The following is a 19930-nucleotide window of genomic DNA, read 5'->3' on the forward strand; positions in this document are numbered from 1 at the left end:
TTCAGTCTTCCCACACGCCAGGCTGGGCCCCGGTCCCCCCACCTATGTCTGAGAACCCGTGTTGCTTTCCTCCCACTTCCTCTGCCTTTCCTTCAAAGCACTGGCCTTGGCAGGAAACTGGAGAATGGGAGAGCCGTGGAGTAAGAATTGAGTGTATCAAGCCCTACAGCCTTGGTCAGAGCAGAAGGCCAGAGAAATTAAACCCTCTGGTGCACTTGTGACAGGTCCAAGGCCTCTCGCCTTTCCTGCATGTCAGCTGCTTCAAATTTGAGGCTGAAAACTAGCCAAGAAGTTAGGCTAACTTTGGCGAGGCTGCAGTGTGTAATTGCTGCCCATCAGCTCTGGAGCCAAGGAGCCTGGTGCCTGCCCGGCTCCCCGCTTTCTCACCATGGGACCTTCACCTGCCTGAGCCTCAGCTTGTCTATCTGAAAAATGGGGGGGCTATGATAGTACCCCCTCCACTGGTTCTTTTCAGGGCTCTTGTCTGGATTCAGTGAGAGCCAATGCACAGAAGTGCTTAGCTCCGTGTTGGGCACATGCTAGCATTCAGTGTTTGCTGCTATTAGCAATATTCCATAATGATAGCTACACTTATATAGTGCATTATAGGAGATAGGCATTCTCCTAAACATGTTTTCAGTGTTAACTCATTTTATCCTTGTAACAGCCCTATGGTGTAGGTACCACTAATACCCCCATTTCCGATGAGGAAACTGAGGTACAGAGAGGTTAAATAATTTTTTTGGAAAATGTTTGTGTATTTATTTATTTATTTATTTTGGCTGCACTGGTCTTAGTTGCGGCACACAGGATCTTTCAGTTGTGGCATGCATGCGGGATCTAGTTCCCTGACCGGGGATCAAACCCAGGCCCCTGCATTGGGAGCACGGAGTCTTACCCACTGGACCACCAGGGAAGTCCCAGAGAGGTTAAATAGTTGTTCAGAGTAAGGGCTGAGCTGGGATTCAAACTCAGCCAGGTGGTTCCGGAGTCCGTGTTTTTGATCACCGTGCTGTAGCAGTGACTAGTGATCATTTTGTGCTTGGAGCCCAGTAGACAGGGAAGAGCAGAGGAAGGAGTGAGGGGGCAGTGATGTCTCCTCCCAAAGTTCCAGCCGTCATCCGAGACCAAGGCCTGCTGCTCCGATGGCCCCGGCCACCCGTGCTTGTGGACGGGACTGGCCTCGGTCGTAGAGTGGACGGCTGCAAGCGCACGGCAGCACTGGGACCTCCCCGGGGGCTGGTGCCCCCTTGCCCTGCTCCTGCAGCAGGACGGCCCGCCTCTAGCAGGTGGCGGCGTCCTTGCTTACGGGCAGGCTCCTGACCCACTGAGGCAGAGAAGCCAAGCTGCTGAGGAGGGAGAGGGAAGCTGCGGGACTGTAACATTTTCCTGAGAACCAGGTGGCTGTTTCTTGCCAGGCAGGAAGTGTTTGATAACCTAGAAGTGTGTTTCCCTCCCGCATCGCAGCCGCCTGAGCCGTGTCTGATCCTTCCTTGTTCCTTGTCTGTCTTCCCCATGTGCCCCAGGCACGCAGGCGCTTGGAATATGCTCACGGCGGCCGTGTGCGTGGCCCTGCTGGGCTGCCTGCAGGCCCAGGAGCTCCAGGGACACGTCTCTGTAATCCTGCTGGGAGCCACCGGGGACCTGGCCAGAAAATACCTATGGCAGGGGCTGTTCCAGCTGTACCTGGAGGAGGCGGGGAAGGGCCACAGTTTTCGCTTCCACGGGACTGCTTTGACGAACACCAAGCAGGGCCAGGAGGTCATAGCCAAGGTCCTGGAGTCCCTCTCCTGCCCCAGGGACACAGCTCCCGGTCGCTGTGCTGAGCTCAAGGCTCAGTTCCAGCAGCTGAGCGAGTACCGCCGCCTGAAGACGCCTGAGGACTATCTGGCCCTGAGCAAGGACATTGAGGCCTGGGTCCAGCACGAAGGCCTCCAGGAGGCCGGCAGGATTTTCTACTTCTCGGTGCCACCCTTCGCCTATGCAGACATTGCCCGCAGCATCAACAGCAGCTGCCGTCCAGGCCCAGGTGCCTGGCTGCGCGTTGTCCTTGAGAAACCCTTTGGCCATGACCACCGCTCAGCCCAGCAGCTGGCCACAGAACTTGGGAGCTTTTTCCAAGAGGAGGAGATGTACCGGGTAGACCATTACCTGGGCAAGCAGGTGAGCCTGCAGGGGTGGAGGGAGCTGGTGCAGGTAGACCCCGTCCACAGGGCCACACCGATGGCGGAATTGGGCCTGAAGGCGTCGTGAAATCTGGGCTCCCATGGTCATCTTGACCGTGGGCAGGAGGCAAGAGGCCGGAGGAAAGGCGGTGAGTGGCGAGGGCAGGACTGCTTGGCCCATGTCCACGTGTCCAGCCACCTGTTCTTTAGTGTATCCTGTGCTCTCTGTTTCCCAGCCAGGGTTCGGGCTCTGATGTCTCTGCGTTGCCCTGTATTCTCTGCAGAGGGGGCCCTGAGACTCTGAGGTCTGGACCTGGCTTCCAGCTGGGCATGCTGTGGGAATTAGAATTAACCACCTTCCTCCACACCCATCGGCTCTTTCTCAGTACCTTTTTCTTCCTGAGTTCTGTTTTGAACCAGAAGGCTGGTAACGAGATCTTAAAATGTAATAGGGACCCTAAGTCCATGCTTCTCATCCAGGCCCTGTGGTGGAGCGAGGGGCTGGCCTCCTGGGGGATGCTAGTCAGCTGGCCAGTTCACTCTGAACACACCTTCAGGGCCCCTTCGGGACACCTCTTCCCGGAAACCGCAGCAGAGAATACACAAGCACCTGTGTTCTCTGGTGCTGACCAGGACGTGGGCCCAGGGCCACAGGGGGGGCACCACATAGTCATCTGGGGCAGAGGCATCGCCTTCCGCCCAGCCCTGTTTGGAGCTGCGATATTCCAAAGACAGGTCCTCAGGCCCGTTGCCCATCCTGGTAGGTTTTTTCACTTGTTTATGGGAGAAATTAGAAAAAAAAACCCCAAAACTGGATGGTATTCAGTTTGAAGCTTTTCTTGCTCCATTTTTAGTGTTAAAATATCTCTTTTATTAAAAATTGATGATAATAGAAGATAGAGAATCCTTAAATATTTTCTTTCTTTGCAAAAGAAAAAGCTGGTGACCCTGTGTAGGTTACTGAGAGGTTTTTGGAGTCCTTATTGGGCTGTGAAGCCCTGGCGTCCAGGGACTGTTGCTGCCGAGAGCGTCTCTTCTGAGCAGGGGGTAGAGAGGCTGGGGGCCCTTCCTTGGGTCAGGATTCCCTCTTCGTCCTGCGAGGAACCACAGCACCAGTCTCCTTCCCTGGCAGGTGGTGGCCCAGATCCTGCCTTTCCGAGACCAGAACCGCAAGGCCCTGGACGGCCTCTGGAACCGGCACCACGTGGAGCGGGTGGAGATCATCATGAAGGAGACGGTGGACGCAGAAGGTGTGTGCGTGCTCGCTGCCCTGCGTCTGTTGTGAGGCGTCGGCCCGCAGGACTGGAGGGTCCGCCTGGGCCCCACGCCTTGGCCGGTGCTTCTCAGAGGGAAGCTTCTGCGGGTGTGTGGTCTCCCTCCAGGGCCTGCCGTGTGCCCAGCTCTGGGTCATGCCACACCCCAGGGTGCCTGCAGGCAACCCCCACGTGGTCATTGCTGCCCTTAGGGAGCATGCAGTCCCGTTAAGTAGACTTGGCCCAGGTGCTGAAACACTGGCTGGCAATGAACCCTGGGAGGTCAGCTGGCTTTCCTGGGAGTGTGGTGGAGACCGGCAGCCGGCACGAGGGCTCCCGGGCTGGTATTCAGTACTTGCACCAGTGGCTCCCTCGGCCTTCTCCTCCCCTCCCCTGCTCACCTCTTGTGCGTTCGTTCTCAGCTCGCTGGTCACTTTGTTGGGGAGCCTCTGCCGACCGTCCTGACAGGGTCCGCTCCTGCCGCACACGCAGAGCGCACGTGCCTCCCGTCCCTGCCCCTCTGCGCTCTTGGCCTCGTCTCATCCCCGCCCCGTCTGTCTTTCCCAGCTCCTCGCTGGCACCTGGCACGCACCTGGGAAGTGCTGACCAAACACCGCAGGAATGAGCGGTGTTGACCTGGGAGTAGGGACACCTGAGTGTCGGGCCTGTCTCTGCGTCCGAGTGACCTCAGCACGTCCATTCCTGTCCCTCATCTGTGAGGCCCGCGGGTTGTGTCGACAACAGCAGCTGAGGCCCCTTTGAGCTCCAGCGTTCCGTGATTCCATCACGTCTGTGAGCATTGACTGTGTGTGTTTAAAGCATCGGTTCTTACCCCAAATCATTAAGGCTCATTCTTACTGTTTGCTGATGCCCCCAGTAGCCATATGAGATGGGCACTGTTATCAGCTCCCACCTACAGACGAGGTTTGGTGACGAGCCCAAGGTCACGGCCGCAAGTGGTGGGGCCGGGTCCTGGTCCAGGCAGTCTGGCTCCGGCACCAGGCTCTGCACCACTGCAGCCAGCTCGTCCCCACCACTGTGTTCCGCAGCCTGAGCGGCGGTGCCGGAGGCCACCGTCCCCACCCCACAGTGTGTGCCTGCGTGGAGGGGAGGGCCCCTCGGGCCTGGATGGGGGACCAGGATGTCTGTCTCCTTCTCTTTCCCTTGGTGACTCTCTTCAGCTTTCTCCCCTTTGTCTTTGAACGTGTGTTTAGTGCTATAGAAGCTCTCTGGGGGCTGCAGTGATAGAGAGGTGTGAAACCCAGCCGCAGTCCCCTGATACCTCAGGGGTTCACTGGGGGAGGTGATATATCAGGACAAGCTCCACAGTGAATGATGCAGATGGTGCTTTGGGGCCGGGCGGGTGGGGAGGGGAGGAACGGTGGGCTGGGGTGTCAGGCAGGAGGCAGGCCTCGAAGGGCTTTGCTGTCCTTTAGGGGAGCTGGGTTTCTCCATCTGGAACCCGTATGAGAAAAGAGGTGCTCTGCCCACTAAAGCGAGCCTTCCTGGGTCTTGGGGATCCTTCCCAAGCCTCCCACGTTTCCCCTCCTGTCCTCAGCAAGGGCTCAGGCCGTGGGTTTCCTCCTTGTGCCCGTGTGTGTTGGGTGTCCTGGCGGCAGTGAGGGCTGGGCTGCGCCCTGGCTTCGTCTGCAGAGAGCTGAGCTATAGATCCGGCGCTGAGAGCGTGGGGCGGGATGGGAGGAGGCCTGGCAACCCAGCTGCGGGCCAGGGCCAGGGGCCAGCACCTCTCTGCCTGGGCTTGACACGGGGTCTTCTCTCCTAGCCCATTTCTGGCAACTCCTTCCCGGGCCCACCCTCGGTTGGGGAAGAGTCGTGATGTCTGGAGTTACCAGTTGGCGTCGTTGCCTCTTATTTCTTCCAACCCTGCCACCCCATCCTTCTTGCTATCTGATGTCATTTGCAGGATCCCTGCGGAGCCAGGGGCTAGGCAAACTGCAGGCCTGTTTATCCTTGCGAAGGTACCTTTGGATGTTGGAGAAAGGAAAACAGAAAGGCAGGGAGAGGCCTGGGCAGGTCTGTTTGCCACGGCAGGCCTATGGCAGGGAGAGTCTCGGGTTTGAGCGGCAATGTAACAGCCGAGGTCCAGGAAGGAGGGTGGCGCCGCGCCTCTGCCTTCAGGGCTGCTGTGTGTGACCAAAGCTCAGGCCCTGTCGCCTTCGGGGTGTGGGCTCCGAGCAGTGGATCTCACTGCTGCTAACCCCAGAGCACGTGCTGCTTCACCTGGCCCAGAGGCAGAGAGAGACAGAGCAGGGCAGGCGGCGGGGACCCACCAGCCCTGAGGGGCTTGCAGCCAGAGGGGGATAGTTCAGCCCACTGTCCTTGTCAGAGGTGGCCGCAGGACTGCAGCTGTCCTGGGTGCTGGGTCTCCCTGGTCGGCCCATTTACCTGCTGGTTGGATACACAGGCATTGATAGTGTATGGTGGGATGACTTCCTGCCTCTGTGCTCATCCCCGAAGGGTGGGGCTGTGGACCTGGGTCCTCGGTAACAGTGAGGACAGAGGGTCTCTTCTTCTCTCTGTCTGTGTCTGTCTCTTTCCCTCCCTCCCCCCCCACCTTCTGTCTGCCTGTCTCTCTTTCCCCTGGGGCTCGGGGACCCAGAATGACAGGGTTCTCTGCATCCCGAGGAAGCGGCCTGGTACAGCCCTGTGGCCCCAGCACGGATTCTTGCTCTCCCCTCTGGGTCCTGTTTTGGAGCCCATCCCCAGGGAGGTCCTGCAGGAGCTGGGGACCCTGCAGCCGCCCCACCATGGCCAGTAGGCCCTGTCCCAGCACATCAGGGCCTCGGCTGTGCCTCCTCGTGGGGTTGGGGGTGGGAGGCTGCAGGAGGAAAGACTGCCCTCCCCGCCAGAGGTCACAGTGTCTTGGTGTCGTTTGATGAGCTCAGCAGGCGAGCTGCCGCAGCAGGACTGAGCATGGCCAGCAAGCGTCCAGGCAGGATTCCGAGCCGCGTGGTCTGACCGTTAAGCAGAAGGACAGAGTGTGGCGGCACTCCCCTCCCCCATCCCCCTCCCTGACTCCTGTGCCAGGAGGCCCCGGAGGGCCCAGCTCCTGGTGGCAGCCTAGACTGCGGCCTGAGTGCTGGAAAGGGAGGGGCTGCGGGCGCTGGCACGGGGGCTTCTGAGCTGCAAGGTGGTTTGGATGTCTCCCCGACCCCCAGCCCCACCATCCAGGCCCCCAGCTGCCCACCTCCGCGGCCGTGGGAGAGGTTTTTCCTCCTTTTCTGCCGTAGCCTCTGGCCCAGAGGAGTTTGCTGCAGTCAAGGCTGCTGCATAGGCAGGAGGGGCAGAGAGCAAAGGGGAGGCGGGAGGAGAAGTGGTCCGTCTGCAGCCCCAGCGCCCAGCTCGCTCTCAGCCTCATCTGGGGTACCCCTCTGGGGAGTCCCCGTCCAGTGAGCCCCTGAGAGTCACAGAAACCCTGGGTACCTGCCGGGGTCTCCTGAAGCAGCACTCCGGGCTGTCCGAAGAGTGACCTTGGCTGGGCCACTAGCCTGTGTGTGGAGGTGACCCCTGCCGGCCCTCATCGCGGCCACTGGGAAGGGCTCTGCTGAAAGGGGGGCTGGTCGCTCATGGACTGAGGTGCAGCTGTGCAGGCCAGGCTGCCCTTTCTTCCGGGGGTGCTGGGATGTGGTCCCAGGTCGGTGGCCCCTCGGAACCCAAGCTCCTCACCACTGTGCCTGCAGCCTCAGTCTGTCCGTCGGCAGTCGGCCTTCCTGCCAGGATGTGCTCGGGCCGTCTCTCTGCTGCCCTACATTCCCCTCTGGCTGGAAGGCTCTTTTTTTTTTTGGCAGGAGAAAGGAGGGAGACTTCCTGAGGACAGTGTAGCTGTCACTGCTTTGGGAGGGTCCCTGTTCTGACATTGGCATGATGCACGTTGACCTCTGAGGGTTGGAATGATCATTCCGTACCCCTCACTGAGGGACCAAGGCAGCCGACATCCTCCCAGGTACGCACCCGCTGTCTTGCCTCCCAGCCTGGTGTGTGAGGAGGGGCTGAGAGGTCGCTCAGCTCCCCTTCCAGCCGTCTGTAGGGCTGTCTGCAAGGTGAGCCCAGGGCAGCTGCCGGGCCTCCAGCCCGTGGACCCTCACTCTCCTTGGCCCTCCGCCTTTTTATTTTTAGCGGTCCCAGAAGCTACTGGTAGAGATGGCAGCTGGCTTTTAGTTTTTTTTTGTTTTGCTGGGAAAATCCGGATCTCCCACAGTGTGGAGGCAATGAGGAGGGCGTTTCTGGTCCCAGATCTGAAGGCTTCATCTTCAGCACAATCTCTACATAATGATGGTAACCCCTGTTGCCTCTCTCTTGGGATTGTTTTAAGGATTGAAGCGGATAACGTGCATGGAAATACTCTACAAATGGAGATGCTGTTCTCCTTCCAGGTTGGCAGGGAGGGGAAGCAGCAGTGTTCTCCGTCTCTCTGGGCTCCACGTGGCTTGTAGGTGACTTGTGTTGGGTTATATAAAGACCCGTAATTGATCTGCAATTCTCTTATGTCCATTTTTCACATAATATTATCTCTCTCTCTCACTTACGTATGTATTTAAATTTCCATGTATTGACAATTTGTGTAATACATACCTTTTAGTAGCTCTGTGTTTCTGTTCAATTCTGTTTATATCACAGAATATGAATTATTCTATTATTAGGCATCTCAGTTTCCACTTTTTGCTATTTTAAATAGTACTTTGCACGCTTGAAAAAAATTAAGATATGATTGACATACCATAAAATTTACCCTTTTTTAAAGCGTACGATTCAGTAGTTTTTAATATATTCACACAGTCACGCAACCATTATCTAATTCTAGAACATTTATGAGTGTTCTAAAAAGTATTTCTTCTTTAAGTATACTCCTGAAGTGGAATGACTAGGCCAGAAGGGTGAAAACGACTTCATGGCGGTTATTACATCTTATCGGACTGTTTTCCAGAAAATTCGCAACAGCAGCGTCCATCGCTAGTGGTATTCCTACAGCTTTGCCCACATCGGGCGCCCCTGTCTCCCCTGTCCCTGCCGGCGTGGTAGGTTTGCAGCAGCTCTTCTCAGACGTGTGGGACACAGCTGCTTCTGCCTCACGTGGGGCGCCGCCCCGTGAGATTTCGAAGGGCAGCACGACCAAGGGGCAAAGTGACGGGGCTCCCGTGCTTGTGACCCTGTAACTTGGATGAGCTCTGGGTTTCAGCAGTTTGGGAGCCAAGTTCATAGGGGTCTTTGTTCCTGTCGTCCCACCTGGTCATTCTTTATTCTGTCCTTGTTCACGTATTGATGGCTTTTTACCCCTCAGCTTTCAACCTAGGAGTCATTATGGATCATTTTCAGGAAAAATCAGTCCACAATAACTGGTGGTAACCAGAAGAAATCACATTGTTGGGTGCCGTCAGGAGGGCCAGCCCCTACCTTCCTCTCCCTGCCTGTCCTCTCCCCCATGAGGTGCCAGCCCTGGGCCTGATCACTCCACGTTAACTGGAAGTACAGCTAAGCAGGAAAGGATCAAAGTCCACAAACGTATGGGCTGTGCTAATAAACACAGGCGCACCTCCACCCCGTCCCGAAGCTTGAAATTAAGGCATGAAGGAAGCTCTCTTTTACACAGCGGGTAGCAAACCTATGAATGCGTTCTCCCCAGGAGTGAGAGAGGATAAAAATAGGAAGGGGGCCACTTAGGGATTTGCTGAACGAATGACTAGTAAGCAGATAACAGGGCTTTTTAAGACTCTGCTGTGTTCTCTCCATAAAGAATTCATCTGTTCTCAAAGCTTTAATTATCCTCTTTACACTCTTTAATCTCCTGTATTTCACTGATTCTAAGACACACATTTTTACATATTTGAACCTCTCTAAAGTTGGGTTTACCATTGATGGGGTGATATCGTTGAACTGGCAGCCTGTTTCTTAGTGGTGACAAAATAGTGATGCTTGCACCATCATTGGCATCTTTGATGTGATGAGATTTAGTCTGTCTCCAGCATTCATTGCCTTTCCAAGCCCTAGTATTATGCCTCCAGCTACCCTTGAGATATTTTCACTGGATGTGTATCACCATGTCAGACCCAGCAGATTTAGAACTTAAACCATCATTGCATTTTTCTCATGAAATACCGTCTGCTCTTTCTAACTTCTTTATTTTCAAATGGTGACCATTCTCTGAGTTGCCCAGCTGGTAGCCTTTCTCTCACAGCCCCCGTAATAATAATGCTGGCCAATGTTTATTAGTGTTTCCTGCATGCCAGGCACTGTTCCAAGCCCCATTAATCCTCACAGCAGCCCTACAAGGCAGGTACTGTGACCAGTCCTCTTTTATATGTGATGTAGAGCCACTCGCCCGGGGTCACAGGGCTGAAAGATGGCAGAGTGGGTACTTGAACCCGAGCAGCGTGGTTCCAGAGCCTCCAGATCACAACTCTTGCACTGCCTTTCATGGATCCAGCCAGTGACCATGCAGTCTTCACTCGTGCACTGAATAATGTCTCTGTGTTTCACTGTTTGCTCTGGCCCCTGTTGCTTCCTTTGATTGCAGCAAAAGCTGCCCCGTTGATTTCGTTTCCACCAGTCCCCTCTCTGTTCATCTTGCCAATCAGAGATGGCTTAATCTTCCCACAGCGTCTCCTTCAGGGTTCCACTTCCCTACTCTTAACACCTTTTTAAAAAAAGTTTTATTGATATACAACTCACATATCATACAGTTCACTTATTTAAAGTTTACAATTCAGTGGGTTTCGGTGTATTCACAGAGCTGTGCATCCGTCACCACAATCAGTTTTAGAACATTTTCATCATCCCGCAAAAGAAGCTCTGTACCTCTGAGTTCCCCCTGCCCCCAGCCCCTGGCAACTGTTAACTTACTCTCTGTCTGTATGGATTTGCCTGTTCTGGACATTTCATGTAAATAGAATATGCAATATGTGACTTTCTGTGTCTGGCCTCTCTCACTGAGCGTAATGTTTTCAAGGTTCTCTGTGTCAGTGCTTCATTTCTTTTTCTTGCTGAGTAACATTCTGTTGTGTGGATGGATGGACCACATTTTATCCGTTTATCAGTTGGTGGACATTTGGGTTGTTTCTACTTTTTGGCTATTGTGAAGGGAACTTTATTTTTATTTATTTATTTGTTTATGGCCGCGTTGGGTCTTCGTTGCTGGGCGCGGGCTTTCTCTAGTTGCGGCGAGCGGGGGCTACTCTTCGTTGCGGTGCGCGGGCTTCTCATTGTGGTGGCTTCTCTGGTTGCAGAGCACCGGCTTGCAGAGCAGGCTCAGTAGTTGTGGCGCACGGGCTTAGTTGCTCTGTGGCATGTGGGATCTTCCCGGACCAGGGTTCGAACCCGTGTCCCCTGCAGGCGGATTCGTAACCACTGCGCCACCAGGGAAGCCCTCGGCTATTGTGAATAACGCTGCTCTGAACATTCATGTACAAGTTTTTACGTGGACGTATGTTTTCATTTCTCTTGGGTATGCACCTAGGAGTGGAATTGCTGGATCATACAGTAACTCTATTTAACTGGTGAGGTCAAGAACTTTTAATAGCTCCTCAAACCCCTCTGTCTAGTTTTCAAAGCCCTTTCCATCTGTTCTCGATATCTGCTATTCCGAATCACAACCTGGCCGCTTCTGCCAGACCAGGCTCACCCTCACCGTCTGACCTGCTTGTCGGGGCCTCTGATCTCCAGCTCATGCTTCTCACCCCAACTAGGACACGGTCCAGGGGCAGAGTCAGCCCACACATATATTTCTTTGAGACACACAGTGGTTTAAAAAATCTGAATTATCTGTGCAAGTGAGATTATACTTAATGATCCAGATTTTCATGTTCTCTAAAAATTGTAAGATTTGGTCACCGTGGGCCCACATACCTGTGAGGTACCCCCCGCCTGACTGCAGCTGAGGGACACAGCCCTACCTTGTCCTTCTCACAGCTTTCCTGGCCTGCTAGGTGCTGGGGTCCCTGACCTCTTACCTAGACCCATCCCTCCACGACCCAGGTCGGCTTGCTGCTTTGACCATCGTGCTCCACTTCTGAAAGCCGCTGGAGCTTGTGCTGCTCTGCTCCACACAGGCGGCTGTTTAGATGGGCGTGCCGGGCAGCTACAGGGGAGCTGTGACGGCACTGAGAATTGCAGGCTCTGGGGCCAGCTGCCTGGGTTCAGATCTCATTTTTACCCACTTATACCAGCTGTGTGACCTTGGGCCAGTTACCTGACTTCTCTGAACCTCAGTTTCCTTACATTTTAAAATGGGGGTAGCAGTAGGACCCCTTTATCTGTTGTTACTGTGAGGGGTAAATGGACTGATATACATGTTATTATCAATATTATCGTTACTGTCTTTTTCCTGATGTCTTCTCAGTGATAGTGTGCAAACTTTGGAGACCAGACCGCGGCGAGGCTGGGAGCTCAGCCATGGCTTCTCAGCGGCGGGCACGCCGGGCTTGTTGTCCTGTGCGTCTGGGGTTCTGCCTCCTCGGCCAGAGCTGCAGCCCCACGCTCCACCCCTGAGGACGAGGGCACCTTCCCACGAGCCGGCTGTGGGCCTCACTTCCTGCCTCGCAGTGCTGGTGCCGCCACCAGGCCTGGCCTGTGGGGCTGGACTCAGGGAAGGTGGTCCCTGCTCAGCGTCCAGCTGGCTCGAGAGAGTTGGCGAGCCCGGTCAGGGCAGGTGGGCCGGGCAGGTCTGAACCGGGAGCCACTTCTTTTTGTTTGTTTGAATTAAATATTGACCGGATAAAAAAGAATGCTTACACAATCTAGGGAAGATATGCAAAACTATGATGTGACGAATGCCGGGATACCTGCCAATCTTGTGTCCCTCCCTCAAATTCTATCCCAGTCCCCGTCCTTTGCATTCCAAGTTTCAGGTGGACTTTCCCCTTGCTTCTCTTTCTTGTTTCTATGTGTGTCTGGTTCCCTAAACAACGTGCTGTTTCATTTCGAAGAGCCGTCACACTGTGTGTGTGTGAGTTGAGTCTTTCTGTCCCTTTAACCTGCATTCACCATAATCTCTCCAGATCTGTCTTCTAATAACTGACTTTATTTCCAGCTGTTCCTAATCCATAAAACCCATCTATGGAATTTCTAGTTTCCCCTTATATTTTTCATTGATTGAAATTCTGTTTATTCTGGTCATTTTATGTCATATTTTCAAATTTAATTTTTATCAAAGCAATCAGGTTTCTTTCTCTCAGCATTGTGCCTTTGCGGGTGATTCCTGACGACATGTGTGTGTTCACTTTCTCGGCCATACAGTGTTCTGCGATGTGACTGCAGCAGTGCATCTGGTGCTCGGGACGCAGCAGGGAGCAGACAGATGCAGTCCTACTTTGATGGAGCTTCAAGGGTGCCAGGGAAGAGAGATAAACAGGCACCAAGTTAGTCAGGTGAACTGGCCAAAGACAGGACCCCCAGGAGGGGAGGCCAAGAGGTCGGTAAAAATCTCCTAGAAGCTGAGACCTGAAGGAAGAGTAGGAGTTGCTGGGTGGGAGAGCTGATCCCATGTTATAGGTGATGCTCGTGAACCTTGGATAAATGACTGCTCTTCCTATTGTGATGTCACCTTTTTCTGTATGTAAGGCTGTGACTGGCCCAAATCTTGGCAAGTCAGCTGAATGTGAACATGTCGTCTGAGCTGTTGTGCATTTGAACCCTAAGCCTTTAGACCATTGCGTTGTATGTATTTGAGTCACTGATAATGAGAGTTCATGCCGAGGTCTGGAGGAGGGAGAGTAAAGTGTGTGGTTGACCAGCTCCTGACTCCGCTCGTCCTAGCCCTGGGCCTCTGATTCTTTCCTCTCGCGTAGAGCCAGGACAGTCGTGGTACCCGCCGTGCGGGATCTCGTGGGTGTGACGGGGACAGTCGTGGTACCCGCCGTGTGGGATCTCGTGGATGTGATCGGGGGGCGGTGCCTAGCATCTCCGCACTGTCCCAGGCACAGCAGGTGTCGGTGTTGTCACTGCCGGGCTCTGTGGTCAGTGTTCTGTGTCTCACCCTCTTTTACCCTCTCAGTAACTGTCCACCGGGCAACTTGACGTCTCCACCTGTATGTCTTAAGCTTAAACACACCTAAAACGGAGCTCCTGGTTTCCCCTCCACCAGACCATCCCTCTCCTAGTCTCCTCGTCTCAGTAGATGCCGCCGCCGCCCGTCTTTGCTCAGGCCCGAGTCCTAGGAGTTGTCTTTGGTCCCTCCCTTGCTCGTGCTTACCCGCATCGGTCAGCGGGTCCAGTCAGTTCTGACGCCAGAAAGGACCGTCCGCTCCCTCCAGCTACCTTTTTGATGCCACTTTAGTCCGGGCCCCACTGTCTCCCCTGGGCAACCGCACAGCCTTCTCCTCGGTCTCCTCTTTCTGTAGCCACTCTCCCCACAGCAGGCCGGGCGGCCGTGAATGTACGGAAGAAGATCTTGATGTTTGCTGCTTCAGACCCTCCAGTGGCTTCCCCTGAGCTTAGAAACAAGTCCAGCCTCATCCCCTGGTGCTACGAGCCCTGCCCTCCTGCCTGCTCTCTCCCGCTCACCTCCTTCTGGACGCCTGGCAGCCGAGCTTGTTCCTGCCTCAAGGCTTTTCCTCTCGAAGCTCCCCTTCATCCGGAATGTTCTCCCCAGCTTCTTGCAGGGCTGCCTCTTCAGGTCTCAGAGGGACCCGCCCGTTACCCTCTGTCATGAGCTCTGTCTGTAATGTCTTTATTGGCTTTTCTCCCTCCCATCTTCCCTCCCTCCCTCCCTCCCACTCACTGTAAGCTGTGGGCAAGGACCTGTCCGTTGCCCGGCGCCTCGTGCGCTTGGTAGGGGGTGGCAGTGAGCCCCATTTGATGGCAGGATGCAGAGCAGAGACTCAGAAGTCAGGTAACTCATCAGGGTCGTGCGCTAGCAGGCCACCCAGGCCCTCGCTGTAATGCGCAGGGCCAGACCTGCTGGCCAGGGCCCAGGATCCACGAATGCAGTCTGGCCTCTGCGGGGACCAGAGCCTTACCCACGCAGATGCCTGGAGACGCCCAAGGGGTGTGACACCTTCTGGTAGAATGGTTCTCGTTGAAGGGAGGTGGCTCAGAGACGCCTGCCCTCCTTCCTTCCCCTGTTCTGCTCCGTAGCCCACTCTCCGCACTGGGAAGTGCGGCTGCAGGGACCCGAAGCACAGGCGGGGGTCCTGGCGCTCGTCAGGGAGGTGGGGCGTGTTGCCGGGTCCTTACGACCTTCTCCCTCCCCACCCCCGCTCAGGTCGCACCAGCTTCTACGAGGAGTACGGCGTCATCGGCGATGTCCTGCAGAACCACCTGACCGAGATCCTCATGCTGGTGGCCATGGAGCTGCCCCTCGACATCAGCAGCTCGGAGGCGGTGCTGGGGCACAAGCTCCAGGCCTTCCGGGCCCTGCGGGGCCTGCAGAGGGGCAGTGCTGTCGTGGGCCAGTACCAGGCTTACCGTGGGCAGGTGCGCAGAGAGCTGCAGAAGCCAGACAGCTTCCACAGCCTGACGCCGACCTTTGCAGGTGGGCTCCGGGGCTGGGCACGGGCTGCTGGGCCGCCCCCCACCCGTATCCCCCAGACGGAAGCAGTGCTCCCAAACCGGACGCCCTTCAGGTTGGGTTGGAAGGGACTTGAAGTGGGGTTTTCACACGGGTGCTCAGTGGCGAGTAAGAAATGCCCCTGCCTCTGACCTCCCGCCAGCTCAAAGCAGCGGGTCACCTGCTGGCTCCCTCTGGGCGGAGGACACCTCAGTGATGGTCTCCATTCAGTCCACGTCCACGGATCCTGCCAGGGCTCGCCAGTCTGGGCTCAGACCTGGCTTTGCCCTTGTGGAGCTTACATCAGCCCCCAGAGAGGCTGCAGGCCTGCCTGCTGCAGCCGGGGGGCACCCCCAGCGGGCGGGCACCACGCTGGTCAGGCAGGTGCCCAGCGGGGCCATCCTCTGGACACTTCCACAGGCTCAGAGCTTTCTGGGGGAAGCTGGCTCCCTGCCACTGAGATAACAGCCGCCACAGCTAGAGCAGCAGCTGCTCGTCGGGCACTGACCACGTGCCTGGCACTTTATAAACATCATCTCATTTAACCCTCACGTGGACAGACGCATCAGGCAGGTGTGATTATCACCCCCCTCCAGAGGTGAGGAACCGTGAGGCTCAGTGAAGTTGCCAGAACTTGCCCAAGGTCACGCAGAGATAGTACGTGGGAAAACCAGGCTTGGGACTCGAGTCCGGAGGGCACTCGGCGTCCGGCTCTTAGTGCCGTGGTCCCTGCTGCAGGTCTCCTCACCTGCACGGCCGTTCCCCGCTGGCCGGTGGCTGAGAGCCCTGTCCGCCCTCCCCTTCGCCCTGTATGTGACGGCCTCAGCGCGTCCCGAGTGCTCTGCAAACAGGAAGGAAGTCCGCTTCCCTAGGAACCCACACCCCCTCGGCCGGGATCGCCGCTGCCTTGCCCACCCTCCTTGAGACTCTTCTCAGAGCCTCTGGGTGGAGCCTCTGAGCCCAGTGCCCCTTGGCTTGGGGACGGTGACTCTGAGAGGCGCCTCGGGGAGCTGGGGGTCCGAGGCGGCCCCAGAGGCTGCTTTTCAAGCACCGACTGGGAAGAGAAGGTAACAGAAGAGGTGGAAGGTGGGGGTGAGGCTAGCGAGGCCAGGGGTGCCCAGAGGAGGGCTTGGAGGGGGAAGGCTTGCTGGCAGGAAGGAAAGGAGAGGAAGGCGAGGGGGCCGAGAGGACCTGGTCCTTACGCTGGAGCGTCACCTCCACTGTCCCCCTGTCACCCCAGGCATCCTCGTTCACATAGACAACCTTCGCTGGGAGGGGGTCCCTTTCATCCTGATGTCCGGCAAAGCCTTGGACGAGAGAGTGGGCTACGTTCGGATCTTGTTCAAGGACCAGGCGTACTGTGCCCAGAGCGAGAAGCGCTGGGTCCCGGCCCAGAGCCACTGCCTTCCTCAGCAGATCATCTTCTACATTGGCCACGGTGAGCTGGGCGGCCCAGCCGTGCTGGTCAGCAGGAACCTGTTCAGGCCCTCCCTGCCCTCCGCCAGCTGGAAGGAAGTGGAGGGCCAGCCTGGGCTTCGCCTCTTTGGCCGCCCTCTGTCTGATTACTACGCCTACAGCCCTGTGAGGGAGCAGGACGCCTACTCCATCCTCATCTCTCATATCTTCCACCGCCGGAAGGACTCCTTCATCGCCATGGAGAACTTGCTGGCTTCCTGGGTCTTCTGGACGCCCTTGCTGGACAGCCTGGCCCACGAGGTCCCACGCCTCTACCCAGGAGGAGCAGAGAATGGACACCTGTTGGACTTTGAGTTCAGTGGCAGCCACTTGTCCTTCTCCCAGCCACCATTGGAGCAGCTGGTACCGGGGCCGGATTCTGCTCCGATGCCCAGCGACTTCAAGGTTCTCGGGGCCACGTACCGAGACAGCCCGCTGATATCGGCCTGGCCGGAGGAGCTGATCGCCAGGCTGGCCGGCGACATCGAGGCTGCAGCTGTGCGGGCTGTGAGGCGCTTTGGCGAGTTCCACCTGGCACTCTCGGGCGGCTCGAGCCCCGTGGCCCTGTTGCAGCAGCTGGCCATGGGGCACTACGGCTTCCCCTGGGCCCACACACACCTGTGGCTGGTGGACGAGCGCTGCGTCCCGCTCTGGGACCCCGAGTCCAACTTCCAGGGCCTGCAGGCTCACCTGCTGCAGCACGTGCGTGTCCCCTACTACAACATCCACCCCATGCCCGTGCACCGGTGCCAGCGGCTCTGTGCCGAGGAGGACCAGGGCGCCCAGGCCTATGCCGAGGAGATCTCCACCCTGGTGACCAACAGCAGCTTCGACCTGGTGCTGCTGGGCATGGGCACCGACGGGCACACGGCCTCCCTCTTCCCTCAGTCACCCGTCGGCCTGGACGGCGAGCAGCTGGTGGTGCTGACCACGAGCCCCTCCAGCCCGCGCCGGCGCATGAGCCTCAGCCTGCCCGTCATCAACCGTGCCCGCCAGGTGGCGGTCCTGGTCATGGGCCGGATGAAGCGTGAGATCGCCCTGCTGGTGAGCCGCGTGGGCCGCGAGCCCAGGAAGTGGCCCATCTCGGGCGTCCAGCCTGAGTCCGGCCAGCTGGTGTGGTACATGGACTACGACGCGTTTCTGGGGTGACGGCGCCTTTGCCCTTCGCTCACCCCCGCGCTTTCCTTCACCCATCGTCTCTCCGCCCCCTCCATCCTGCCCCAGCCCGCGTGCCCTGCTCTCTGGAATCTGATGCCTCGTGGTCAGGCTCCTGGAGGCGAAGGACAGAGCCCTTCCCCAGCCCCTGTGACCGTCCCTGCCTAGTGGTGGTGGGTACACACCGGAACAAGGAAGAAATGGAGTCTCTGCTCTTGAGAAGCTTCGAATCCAAGTCAGGAGGGAAACGTCCACCTTAAGAAAAGACCTGCAGCAGTCACACGTGAACACCAGCCAGCGCAAAATAGGACGGTCTGAAAGCTCCCCGCTTGAGCAGGAATGTGGTGGGCCAAGGTTAACGGGGGGTTTCCTGCGGGCCGGGACCCTTCGACCAGCTCTGGTGGAAAAGCAGAACGTGGGTGGTAGAAAGCAGGAGCCCAGGCACCAGCGGCCCTGTGCCCCCCACAGAGCAGGCGGCTGGGAGCCCTCCCCCCTCCTCCATCCCCTTCCTCCCGAGCCTCTGACGCAGCCTGCTGTCCTGTCTCCTCCGGGGCCACCTCCACCTGCTCTGCATCTCGGGTCTCTTTCTTTTCAGCCCCGACCATGGAGATCTTCCCACCCCCTCTCTGTTTCTTTGCTGTCCCTCAGACGCCCCATTTATGGACAGATGATGACAGTAACACGGTGACAAACAAGATGTTAAAATGGAGCCAGAAATCGTGCGACTGTGGTTTGCAGCTCCTTTTCTCAGTAGATGGATTTCTCCTGATGGCAGGAGGCTCTGGTTCCCCAGCTCTGTCAGGGAAGACCCCTGCCCCACGCTTGCGCTCCCGTCCCCAGCCAACTCTGCGTGAAACACACTGGAGATAGATGATCAGGCCATTCCAGGGATCCCACATTTAAGAGGGTCCTTTGTGTCTCAGGGGACTTCCCAGTGTTTCCACTCTTGGTGTCCCCTCTTGTTTTACCTGGGAAGATCCAGTTAAATCTTTCTCTGACGGTGACATCTCATTTGGGGGGAGAGATGTGACATCAGGTGATCGCGACCATCCAGGTGCTCTGATCTGACCAGGCTGAGCCAGGCCTCCCTGGTGGGGCCCTGCAGCTCATGTCAGCACTGGCTGCCCACGACCGTCTCAGGGACTTGACTGATGGTCAGCGCCGAGGGAGGCTGCCGCCTGCCCTTCTCATACTACCTCGTGGCGGCATCGGCCTCCTGTCTGCCGGTCCCTCCTGCCAGCGCTCACCTCACCACTAATGCGTTGCTGAAGATCTGGGGGAAACCAACGAGCCTCTCGTTAAGAGTAGGTGGGTGCTCCGCTCCTGAGAAGCCATGGGTCAGTAATACCTGTTTTTCTGAAACCCCCAAGGCAGGGGCGTCTCCAAAATTCTTTTTTAAAAAATCAAAATTCTCAGGACACTTTTTTTTTTTCTTTGGCTGCGTTGGGTCTTCATTGCTGCTCCGGCTTTCTCTAGTTGGGGCGAGTGGGGACTATCTTCGTTGTGGTGCACTGGCTTCTCGTTGCGGAGCAGGGGCTCAAGGCGTGTGGGCTTCAGTAGTTGTGGCACGCGGGCTCAGTTGTGGTACGTGGGCTCAGTAGTTGTGGCACGCGGCTCTAGCGCACAGGCTCAGTAGTTGTGGCGCACGGGCTTAGTTGCTCCGCGGCACGTGGGATCTTCCTGGACCAGGGCTCGAACTTGTGTCCCCTGCATTGGCAGGCGGATTCTTAACCACTGAGCCACCAGGGAAGCCCTCTCAGGACACATTTAATTTTTATTTCAACTTCCCACATAGCCATGTCCCCAAGATAATGTCAATAAAGGATAAGACAGGTATTTCTGTGTAACTGTTTCCCCATCTTATAGTCACATTTTGTATCGGGCAGATATATCTGATCAGGCAGATACAAAGTGTCAAGGTCACAACAAGGGCTTTCCTGGGTGAGAAGAAGCATCATGAAATCTGTTTCTCTACATTTGATTGTTGACACTTTCTTCAAGGCAGTTTACGCTTCTTCAAGAATTTAAGAGTTCTTGCTGTGATTTGAGATGTGTGTGTGTGTGAGGTGGGCGCTGGCCGGGGGCCCTGCACCTGTTGAAATTTGGCTTCCCCTGGTCTCCAACGGCCCGGTCCAGACAGGACATCTCTCTTTAGGCCAAGAGAGCTCTCCTTGGCCAAACAGAGCACAGTGCCGGGGTCAGGAAGTCTCCTCCCTTTCTGAAGAGTCAGCATTTTAGCTTTGATGCACCTGGTGGGCCGGCCTGCAGGAGCGGACACGTGGTTGTCGGCCGAGTGCCGCCTCTGGCCACATGGGGGCGCCCTCGCGCCATCCCTGCTGTGTGGAGCGCGGAGGCGTTACCCCTCCGCGCAGGTTCCTGCGCTTCCCCGGCCCCTTGGCTCT

The 19930-nt window shown here is 56.7% G+C and overlaps 1 protein-coding gene across 5 annotated transcripts in view; it reads left to right on the forward strand.

Moving 5' to 3' along the window:
* Positions 1-19930, forward strand: part of H6PD (hexose-6-phosphate dehydrogenase/glucose 1-dehydrogenase) — a 39067-nt gene that overhangs the window by 17396 nt on the left and 1741 nt on the right. For 3 of the 5 annotated variants that reach the window (XM_068538826.1, XM_068538827.1, XM_068538825.1), the window contains 4 exons: positions 1527-2163; positions 3298-3415; positions 14634-14903; positions 16159-19329. In XM_068538826.1, coding sequence (XP_068394927.1) covers positions 1527-2163; positions 3298-3415; positions 14634-14903; positions 16159-17522 — 2389 coding nt within the window. In that variant the 3' untranslated portion in view covers positions 17523-19329. Of the gene's footprint in view, positions 1-1526; positions 2164-3297; positions 3416-14633; positions 14904-16158; positions 19330-19930 lie in introns of those variants that run through there. The other 2 variants (XR_011073455.1, XR_011073454.1) reach the window with 2 other exon arrangements.

Source organism: Eschrichtius robustus, chromosome 3 (assembly GCF_028021215.1).
Source record: "Eschrichtius robustus isolate mEscRob2 chromosome 3, mEscRob2.pri, whole genome shotgun sequence".
In the NCBI taxonomy this organism is placed as follows: domain Eukaryota; kingdom Metazoa; phylum Chordata; class Mammalia; order Artiodactyla; family Eschrichtiidae; genus Eschrichtius; species Eschrichtius robustus.